Source organism: Poeciliopsis prolifica, unplaced genomic scaffold (assembly GCF_027474105.1).
Source record: "Poeciliopsis prolifica strain line A6 unplaced genomic scaffold, Auburn_PproV2 SCAFFOLD007, whole genome shotgun sequence".
In the NCBI taxonomy this organism is placed as follows: domain Eukaryota; kingdom Metazoa; phylum Chordata; class Actinopteri; order Cyprinodontiformes; family Poeciliidae; genus Poeciliopsis; species Poeciliopsis prolifica.
In genome coordinates, this window is record NW_026562382.1 from 5,265,243 (window position 1) to 5,276,797 (window position 11,555).

The 11,555-nt window shown below is 43.2% G+C and overlaps 1 protein-coding gene across 1 annotated transcript; it reads left to right on the forward strand.

Annotated features, from left to right (window-relative positions):
• The first annotated feature begins 9,292 nt into the window (after nucleotides 1–9,292).
• Nucleotides 9,293–10,619, forward strand: LOC129360865 (mid1-interacting protein 1-B-like). The gene has a single exon (XM_055031329.1). It carries the CDS (start codon nucleotides 9,397–9,399, stop codon nucleotides 9,907–9,909), a length of 513 nt encoding a protein of 170 aa, XP_054887304.1. The 5' UTR covers nucleotides 9,293–9,396; the 3' UTR covers nucleotides 9,910–10,619.
• The last annotated feature ends 936 nt before the right edge of the window (nucleotides 10,620–11,555 follow it).

The window sequence follows — 11,555 nt, forward strand, 5'->3', positions numbered from 1 at the left end:
ATGTGTGTGTGCGAGCATTTAGTAGATGTTGTGGCTCCAGCTGTGATTTTGTTTTTCTTTTGTTTTGCTTTTTTAGTCAGTATTTAATTGTGGCATTTCCTTAAAAAAAAAATTGTAAATTTGATTTGTGAATGTGTGGTTCCTTGCGCTCTCTTCTCCAAACTTTTGTTCTGTAAATACTAAACTGTAATACCATCCAGCTTACACTAGGGGTCACTAGAGGCCCAAGAAGAACCGCACCATGCTGTCTACTACTGACTAAGTCACCATCAGTGGTCTTATTATCAATAAATATACAGAATAACAGTTTTGCTTGGTGTAAGTTAATTTCGGCTTTTGCATTGCGGCACCATCAGCTATTGTCTATTCAAATCACTTTGCATATAGAAAATCTGCCACTGCAACACAAGTGACTTAGTTTATTACATTATTCCTGTAATTTTTTTTTTTTTTTTGGGACATCTTTACTTTTTGTTCCTGACTTAAAATATGATCTGGGATGTACTGGGGGCTGGCAGCATCTGGTTGCAGATGTCATAAGACGTCCATAAGAAATGAACCAAAATTCCAGCAAGCTGTTTTGGAAAAACTTGAGGAAGGATTTCAATTTCAATTTCAATTTGGATTTAAAAGTGTTTCGTTAGAGCTAAGACATTTACAGGTTAAGATGAGTTTTGCAACAAAGTTTCTCCTCTCACCGAGAACCTCTTGGCATTTCTGGTTAGCTGACCTCATGCCTCAGATTGCAGGGGGGGGTTTTTTTTGTTGTTGTTGTTTTTTTTAGGATAGCCACGATCCAACATCTTGCCGCTGACACTTTAACGTTTTGAATGACGGATTGGACAGCCAGAACCTCGCAGAGTGAGTCTGTACGTTCAGCAGTCAGAAGACGACTCTTGTGAGAGCAATGCAGAGAAACAAACTGACCTGTGGATGGAAGGAAGATGGAGTATCCAGCTCTCACGCATGCATCTGGAGAGCGTGGAAACTCTGCGGAAAGGAAAAGCTTTGGGGTTTATTTGTTGTTGTTGTTGTTTTGTTTTTGTTTTTTTAAACACGCATTATGTCCTTTATTTCTCTTGTGGCGTTTGTCCATCATTTATAATATTCCGTTAAGGTTCATTGAATTGTGTTCATAATGTGAAACAATGAGCGCCTTTGCGAGGCGCCGTCTATTTTTATTTTTTTCTCTGACACTACGCAGCTGCTGTGCCATCTTTGTCCACATGATGGCGCTTGAGCATCAGCGGAAAACGGAACCTCGGAGCGAACTAAATGAAGGGAAACGGAAGGACGCCGCGCACACACACACACGCACGCACACACACATCACACACACATACACACACTCGCACAGGCGCTTAATCTCCACCTCTCTCTCCCTGTCTGTCTTTCCTCCTCCGCTCCTCCGGGCCGCATCGGAGGCAGCGCGGTGACAGGCGGTGTGAACACGAGGAGCAGCGAGGAGAGCAGCTCCGCTCGGTCAGACCGCGGCCAGCCAGCGGAACTCGCTCCAACCTCGTTACGCAAATTACCGGCAGAGCGGCGCGGCAGTGGGTCCGCTAATGGAGCGTGCGTGCTGCTGGCTCTCCGCGCTCCTCCTCGCCCCTCGCCTCCGCCTCTCCGCGGCACATAATGGGCTGTGGGCTGCAGGGAGGCATTCACCGGGGAAGCGCTATTACTCACTCAGACACACACACACACACACACACACCCACACCCACACACACACACACACACACACACACACACACACACACACACTGCACGCACTGCGCAGCGCACACACACACCTCAATGTGCAGCCAGACTAATTATTAACAGGGCGAGCACACTTACACCCACCCTTTTTGTAACATCAAAATAAACAACAAGGAGATTTACTTTTTTATATATATATATATATATATAGAATGAAAACATGCTTGCAAAAGCAGTTTACCTCGAGACTGGGGCTCTAACGTTTCAGTCCATTTCAGAGGGCCTCAATAACAGAACCACCTGTCTGCATATTGCATTACATGTCGCCAGCCCCAAAAATAACCTTTACTGTTGATTCAACGGCTCTCAAAACAGCTTCACCAATGACTTAGCGAGATTTACTTTGGGAGTCTGGACTTCCAACTGCTTTGTTATTTTTACCTTAGCACTTTACTTTTTCAACAGACTGTGGTCCTTAATTTCAAAAAATAAATAAAAAATAATATATATATATATATATATATATATAGATAGATAGATAGATAGATAGATAGATAGATAGATAGATAGATAGATAGATAGATAGATAGATAGATAGATAGATAGATATTAATAATTAGTAATCTGTATCAATTTCAGACTTTTTTTATGTCCCATTAAAACATTAATCCGTCTTGGGGTTCATAAATTAATCAAAACGGAGAAAAGGATTCACTAAAAGCACACTTATGCTTAAATGTTGAGATAAAAAAAAAAACGTTTTAATGCAAAACTTGGGCGTTTCAAACGATTAAGTGAAAACAACTGAAAGGTGAAAACCTGGCAATTGGACTCAAATGTTTCTTTTGCTGGTCTTGCGTGAGGGAAAAGCTAAACCTACTGGAAATGCTCCAGTTTGTCCACAGTCGCCCAGATTTGGACAGCGGTTCTAAAGAAGACGTCTTGCTTTCCGAGGCTGGGTAGGAAGTCCACATCTTGAACACTCAAACAACTGTGACCATGACCCTTGACCCCGGTTAATGTTTCCAATTACAGCAAATGTTTTTGCTTTTTTTTTTTTTTGTCTTGTGGCCATTATAGTCAGAAATGTTATAAGTTATCGTTTAAAATGTTAGTTTTGATTAATTTTTATGGAATATTCCTCAATTATTCTCCAAATTTTCAAGGCACAGTCAGAAAGAAACAACAAACTTGTCCAATAAGAGCTCATCTGTGTTTTGGAAATGTCATCTCAGAAGACGTTCCAATTCATTCATAATTCAAATAGTTTATTTTAAAAAAACAATGCTAAGGAATCTCATTTCATTCGTCACCTAGGAGTGTCTGATTAAGAATCCTTGGCATCACATTTGAATTCACAGTGTACTTTGGAGTAAAACGCGTCAGCTCAAGGACACACATTCTCTGACTTTTGTCACCTCTCCGGCATCCGCCACATCAGCACAATGAAAACGAGAAGAAATGTTTGCTGCACAACGTTTCATCTGAAATATGCTTTTCACTGTTTTTGCTTTAAAGGAAAAGACGTTTCCAGGAGCTTGCAAAGGGGTGCTGCTGTTCTAACCGAACTGAATTTCAGAATTTTAAGCTTAAAAAAAAATCTCTATAGATTATTTAGTGATGGTAAATAAATATATTGCACCCTCACACTAATACTTAGAAGCAGTGAGTTTTTCTGAGTTTCCATATTATCAATTTTTGTGACTCTGATTAAGCTGTAATAAACTTCAGCTGTCATGAATGGCATTTTTTTGTTTTGTTTTGTGTTTTGACATTCACATCCTTAAAGCCATAGTGTGCAGAGAAGAAACAAAGGATCAAAACGATCTCATCGTACAAAGGCATGAATCAGGCGAGGGGTCCAGCAATTCTCCACAGCGAAGCAATGTTTTATGGTCTAACTGAACCAAATTCAAAGTTTTCTCTGCAATTTGAAAAGAAAAAGAACTGATTCAAATTAGAGAATAGGTAAATATTAGTTTATTTATGTTTCACATGACAGAAACCCGCCATTTTATTAGGGTTGGGTACACTCAGAAACACGCGCGCACACACGCGCACACACACACACACACACACACACACACACACACACACACACACACACACACACACACACACACACACACACACACACACACACACACACACACACACACACATATGGTTTCCTTTGATATCCACCCTCTTATGCGCTTACAAGGGTTTGCTTGTACACGAACCATCGTTGAAAGCCTGCAGACTCAATCTGTCTGGAACTAATTTTCCAGCTATTTGGTTTGCCTGATGAGTATTTCTTCACTCCATCTAAATGAAGGAAGGATGCGTCCTCAGTATACGCTCTGTTATTTCGGCTAGCACCAGGAAGCATCAAGATCCTGATGTTGATAGCTTAAAGGAGTGCGTCCTCAGATATACGCAACATCTGTTATTTCTAAGCGGCAATAAAAAAAATAATAAAAAAAACAGAAACACAATCCAATGCTTGTATCTCAATAGGACATTGAAATGGACTCTTTTTTTTTTTTTTAGCCTTACGTCACATTATAGCGTTATTCTCTCATTAAAAACAAAACTGGAGCGTTTTCTTTCACGCATTGTTGAGAAATCCTTTAATCTCCCGCGGCTACCGTTCAGCTAGGTGGACCTAGCGCCGCCTTTGAGACGCAGCTCCTCCTCAGACCGCCGTTTTCCAAGCTCCAAAAGTTCCGCCTCACAGAGCTGCCACACCCCCGCATCCCCCCCACCCCCTCTCCAATCTGCTCCTTCAGACTAGCCAGCAGCAGTCACCCTGTGCATCTCCTGAACTCATTATGCAAGCCACTTCTCAGTGCAAGGCTGGTGAAAACGTCGTTAAATGGTTGATGGAGGAGCCATGTTGTGATGACTTCCTGGAGTTTGAGAAAGAGCTTGAGTTTTTAAAGAGACAGAAGTCCAATTTCAAGGTGACAATTGAAGTGACATGTATTTTTAATTCATATTTGACTCCTGTAACAACTGAAGCCAACATGATTACTTGATTGTACTGCACCCTTGTAAAACATTAGAGTGAAACATGCTAGGTGTTGCTCATGACAAGATTTGATGAGGATTTGATAGGTCACCATTTTAAAATGTTGAAATAAAAGACGGTCATGGTGCTGAGAATAAATCTGTCTTTTAAACAAAATGCCTGCTTAGTCACATCAAAACGTGCAAAAGGTCCAGGGCGCGAACGACTTTGCTTCCTAATGCAGATCTGATTTTGAAAGGCAGCAACCCAGCCCTCCTCCCACCGCAGCGCAGAGACAAAGACAAACACTCCCTCATGCATGCCACTAAAATGCCTCATTTACAATCTTATAAAGTAAACGTAGCCAGGCTGTCTCACTTCACCTTCCTGCTTGTGATGGGAGCTGTTATCGCTGCTGTTTTTTCCCCCTGTTGTTGTTGTTGTTGTCGTTCTAATTGCTGTTGCTGCTTTGCCTGCAGCCTTCCCGCTGACACCCCTTGCCTCACGCTTTCCAGCAACATGCCGCCGCGATGACAAGTACTAGAGTTCCCACTCAAGCTGCCTGTTCCTGTAGCTCAACGCACCACTAACCCTCATTCCCTCTCCACCCCACCCCCTCCCAGCACCCGCACCCCCCACCCCTCCACCCCTCTTTCTTCCTCTCTCCTTTCTCGCCCTTTGAAGCCTCAGAGATGATGATGATGATGATGATGACACCCGCGGTAATCTGTGGATGCTCGGCTCTCTGACACGACACACAATTGAGGAACCCTCCCGACTTGATCCAGGTTTCGCTGTGGCGTTCAGGCACGGCGCGTCCTCCCTGACAAGTGGAGAGGCCTTTTTTTTTTTTTTTTTTTTTTTTTTATTCCTCAGGAGAATAGATGAAGTCAGTGAGGTGGGGCGCATGACTGACAGCGCTGTTGAGAGCAGCAAAGCCAGCCCCTGTTTCTCTCTGATCTCTGCTCAGCAGCTGTACACACTGGCTCTGCTGACCTGGTTTAGTCTTTCTGTTTTCAGGCTGAATCTGGGATCAGATAATCTGCAGAGAGGAAGCCGAGAGACTGTTAGTGGAGCTTTGTTCCTGAAGCAGCAAAAAAAAACAAAAAAACAGCTTCAAACTCAGGAGAAAACTTAGTAACTACATTTGTCCATGTAGACCGCTGGAAATGGGCATCGGACCTGCCGTCTGCAGAGCCCACTCCCCATCAAGTCTGTCTGAATTAGACAAATTCTGTAAAGAAGAATGGGCTGACAGAGACAAGCTCCAAAAGAGTTGCTGGTTCAATTACAACTAAACGTGGCTCCCCAACTGAATAACTCAGCTTTCAGTTTTGAGTTTTTTATTTTAAAAAAAACAACACTTTCCTCCGGCTTTACATTTATGTTCCACTTTGTGCTGGTCAGTCGCATAAAATCCCAGTAAAACACAACGAAGCCTGTTGCTGTAGCGCGACAAATTGCTCGAGGGGCACAGGCACTTTGGCAAGGCACTGCATATGCTTTTCACACTAAGAGAGAAATGCAGGCGCTGACAAAGAGGAAAATAGAAGCCAGCATTGAACGGCTCAGATCAGAGCAAATTCGTGTATTTTATGGAGAGGCTTGAAGCTGGATGCTCAAAGACGCTGGTAAAGTTTGCAAAGAGAATAGTGCAAAAATCTTCTTTGCACTATTTGATTCACTGAGGCTGAATACAAATGGACACCAAGTGGGGAGAGGCGACAAAAATCACACACACTTTTTTTTTTTTACATCGGATTTCCAAAATGAGTACTTAATTGTTTCAACTTGACACATTTTAGCAACTTTAAATGTATTTACAAGTAAGAATAAAGTTTTCAAGGGTCTTCACTTTGCATATTCTGGATGAGAAATTCTGAATTAGACCTCAGTTTGAAAAATACTGAACTGCATTTACAGATGAAAGAATTGTCAATGCTACACTTTTGATGTGTTCTATTGTTCTCTCCAGGCCACAGAGGACAACCAATTCCCACCAGTGACCTCATGCGTTTGTATGCAATTTGCTCTTGTTTGGCTGCAGCCGTCACTGCGTGAGTAGCAACCAGTTTGGACTGGTTTGTGTTGAACTGCTTTTCCTGCTAACCACCTGAAATTGGCGAGATGAAGAAAGTTTGACATGGCCTACAAAACTAGGCCGTGGTCACCCAATCTAGTCACAAAAATAGAGAAACACAATATTTTAACTTCGCGTGATTGTCTGTTTGTGCATTTCGGAGGCTCGTTCTCGAGCTGCTTGTGGTGTTTGCCCCGTGGATCTGGAGTTTAATGTTAAAAATGGAGTCATCACGAGAAAGCATGAGCACGAAACTGGGCCAGACAAAAGTTATGAACGCACTTTAGAAAAGTAACCAAAAACAGAATTTTTCCTTTTGATCTACGTCTTTTGCAGTTTGCACAGGGTCAAACGTCTTCCAATAGTAAGCAGATCAGCTCGTCTGTTCTTCTGTGAAATTTTCACACGAGGTCATTTTAGTTTAGATAGGTCTTTGACTCTCAGTAAACAACCGCATTATTTGAAAACCTCTTTTTTTAAAAACTTCTTATCTCAGACTTCATCTGATGTTTTATGTGAAGTCTTTGAGTCTGACAGGACAGACATCCGCAGCCCCATTTTAGGGTTGAAATTTAGGAGAACAATAAACTTATCACACATAGGGCTTCTAGAAGTGGCCTGGGACCCAGACTGAAACCGACCCAGCAGGTTTTACCACCTCAGAATCCACATTCCCTTAATTCCTACCCGGCAACAATGTCCAAACATTTACTCATCTCCTCCCATGCAGAACAACCTGTGCTATCAGCAAATAGTCTCGGTCAGCCCGCCTTGCTTCCTGTCCAGCCTCATAGCAGGGCTCTGAGCTCATCCTTTTTTACATAACACTGACCCGTCTCCGCATTCAGGGGGGCACCAACCCATGTGTCATTTAACTTCCGACGCAAGGCAACACTTCTGTAGTTTCGTTTTGAGAAGAGGTATTTACAGGAGCTCAGATTTCAATCTCAACCCTCCCAGTGCACATACAGTAACCAGAACTGTTCCAGAGGCTATTTTTGTGGCAGGAGTCGTGGAAGTCCCCGTGTTTACCCCGCAGCTGACGGATAGCGGGGGGGATGCTCAGCTGTTTACCTTCTCTACAGGAAACCGGCTGGTGTAACAGTTTGGGTGTATGTGTAATATAAAAATCCAATGGACTGCAGTCACCCCAGAAGAAAATACCCAAACATGACAGCCACCAGGCACATTCCCATCAAAATGGAAAACTTTTCCCTATAACTATTACATACTCCATTAGGATATCTTTCATAAGTCATTGGAGCTATTCTAACTGTGGTTGGAAGTCGCCTGCTGTGTTTGATCCAGAATTTCTAAAAGTCCAAATCCCGCTGCCAAGCGATGTTTTGCACTCGTTGCTTTCAAGTCAAAGTCCGGGGTTGGCCGTTTCACTGAATACCTCCTCGATCCGGGAGTCAAAGTTGTCTTGAAAAAGCGGACAAGCATTTTCATGATATTCTACATCCAGTTAAAGCAACATAAATCCAATCGGCCTACACATAATTTTGGTCATGAGAGGAAATGTACTTTTTTTTTTTTTTTACCAATGAAAACAGTCAAAACCAGTCGCTGAATGCATCCCAAAAGGCTACAGCGACAACACTAAAACGTCTGGCACTGAAGGTTTGCTGGACTTTACAGCAGTCGGTACCTCACTCTGCTAAAAGGGGTTTACGCAAGAAGTCTGTTGAGTTTTTTTGTTGCTTTCAACAGTGCATGCTGGTGTTTTTTTTTTTTTTTTTTGCGTTGGTCTATAAAATCCCAATAAACATCTTGAGGTCTGCAGCTGTAACGCTCCAAAAGGAGAACACAAAAAGCTGACATGGTTTTGTGAAAATAGATCACTGTGACTCTCTTTGAAACAGAAAGAATGCCACCAAGTTGAAAGCAGTCCAGAAACCTTCTAGCTGACAGACGTGTCCTTTCTAAGGTATGGATGTTTCTCGTCCTTCACTAGAAGGGAAAACACGTGTTGCTCGGCTCTTCTGTAATCGCAGTAGGACAACACTGGCTTCTCATTGATGCACCTTGCTTTCGGCCCGCCCCGACAGAAACACAACCCTGCCCTGTGATTGGCTGCCGGGCGTCTGCTCAGTGGGCTGATTTCCGCACTCCCCGCCCCCGCGTGAACAAACTTCTTGCTCATCAGAACAGAATGTGTGATATGTGGATTACATTTTTTTTGTTGGGTTTTTTTTTGTTGTTTTTTTGCCATCTTTCACCGGAAGTGAAGGTTTTAAAGATTCACTGAGGTTGTAGGATGAGTTGTGGGTCTAAAACTTTTGTGCATTAAAAAGCAGATATATTTAAAATTGTTATTACGCTTTGCACGAGATCTGGAAATGAATGAATCTTATGCAAAGAAGAACTTGTCCATCCGGTCTGTGCAGGCGGCGACAGTGCCAGATCTCGGCGTTCATCTGGCGTTCCCGTCTCTGTGCCATTTCAGGTCGTCCGGTTCAGGTTTCAAGAGTGACAAACGGGTTTAGGAACCGCCTCGGCAGCGACTATAAGAAGGGATCCTCCTGAGCTGGGAGCCACAACGAAACAGAACAGCCCACAGAAGCCCGGCAGGAAGAAGAGAAGCACGAAACAACAAAAACACCCGAAAACTTGAGCCAAGATGATGATGCAGCTGTCAGAAACCTCCAGGCAGAAGAACTCGCTCTTCAACGCCATGAACCGCTTCATCGGCGCCGTCAACGACATGGACCAGACCATCCTGGTGCCCAGCCTGCTGCGGGACGTCCCGCTGGAGGAGGACAGGGAGATGGGCGTCCTCAAGTCGGACGTGGAGGACGGGGACATGTACAGCTACTACGAGCTGCTCAAGTCCATCCGCAGCGACATGGAGTGGGGCGTCCGGTGCGCGTCGGCCGACCAGCGGCTCAAGGAGAGCATGAAAGTGACCCGCTCGCACTCCTCCGCCTCCACCTGCTCCTCCGCCTCCACCTGCTCCTCCTGCTCGGCGTCGTGCTCCGAGGAGGAGGACGAGGGAGAGGACGAGGACCTGCAGAAGCAGTTCCAGTACCACCTGACCGGACTGCAGGGCGTCCTGTCCAAGCTGACCCAGCAAGCCAACTCGCTCACCAAGCGCTACAAACAGGAAATTGGCATCGGAGGATGGGGCCAGTAAAGCGAGGCGCGCGCACAAACTGGACTGTTGATTTATATATATATACATATCTCAATATATATATTGATCTGAACTTTCTTCCTGATTCCTGCTGCTGATGCAAACAGCGGCAGGCGTCTTCACCGCCATCCGAGAGGTGGTGAAGAAGGCAGCGGCCACGTGGTCTTTGGTCCTGATTAAAGCATCACTTACACTATTTAAGTCTTTATTTAACGTAGCCTATTTATTTACCTCGTCTCGTGCTCCAGCTTTGCGCACGAAGAAGTGGACCGAACCAAGCCTGGCAAAAGGACTCGTCGTCTCCTCTGCCGAGATGACGGTGATGTCAGTGGGTTCACGTGGATTTTGTCCTTTGCTGACTCTCTCTCTCTCTCAGTCTGTTTTTTTTTTTTTTTTTTTTTTTTTTTTTTTGCTTAGACGTTGCTCTCTTTTGTTTAGAAGGAGGCGGTTGCTTACTGTGCAGCTGTCCGTGATCTCTTTGTGTCCGACATGGTCAATGAACTGGAATCAAATGATAATTCTTCTGCCAGGAGAATGATGAGGGTTTCCATGAGATGCTTGTCTCTGTTGTCACTGTGGTTTACCCTGTTCGGTATTATTGTCACTGCAAGGTCCATCTGTCAAAACAAGCAATTACTTTTGTATGCACCTTTATAAAATATATATATATATATATTTACGTGTACTTAATAAACTTTTATATAAATGTACTACTTCTTGGAGTGTCGTTTTTCTACCCGACTGCATTTATGTCTCACGATTTGCGGCTTTCACATTTCACTGCACCATATTACTCTCAACTTTTTGTTTTTTTTCTGGGTAATGAAGTCACCTAATAAGTGCTTGGATGTTAACAAATAGTCACGTCTATTGTCTGTTATATTTTTAGGATAGGGATCTAACTAACAGAAACTTGACCGTTGTAAAAATGTATTTAAAACATTTTTGAAACATTTAGCGGTAAATTTGAATGCGATATGAAGGCCACATTTGCAGCACAAAAATTTACTGGTGATGATTCGTTCATGGTCTTAGAGAAAACAAGCTGTCCAGACCCAACATAAGTGAAGTACACCTGTTCTACTTCAAGAGCTTAAATTTACTATGATTAACCAATTTTACGGTGAAGCTGAGTTCGGTTAAACTGGCCTCATAATTGCTTTGCTACTGTAAATTCAAAAAATCGCTCAAACAAACTTGTACAATGACAGGAAGTACAGGCAGGAAGAACTAAAAAAGCAAAACATTATGATATGATCTACAGAAACCTGAGGACAGATTAAACAACAACAACAACAACAACAAGGTAATTCCAATAACCTCAGTCTGGAAAGGATTAAGTCATTTCTAAGGTTTAGAAACAAAAATCATGTCTATGGAAAAGCTCCAGGAAACCAAAACAAAAAGAACCGCTAACCAAAAAGAAATCAAAGACTTGACTCAAAAGGCATCGTGACGAAGCCCAGCGCTTCTGGACCGATGAAATAAAAGTGAATCTTTTTGGGAAATAAACTTCCCATTACATTTAGTGCATGCAAAGCTAACAGCATAAGAAAAAAAAGGACGGGAAAAAGTAAAAAAGGATCCATGATCTGGATCTGCTTATAGCTGCCTATCAGCAATGTTCTTGCCCTACTCTGATCCCT

Excerpts from the sequence above, each read along its gene's own strand:
- LOC129360865 (XM_055031329.1), top strand. The coding sequence starts at position 9,397 with ATGATGATGCAGCTGTCAGAAACCTCCAGGCAGAAGAACTCGCTCTTC.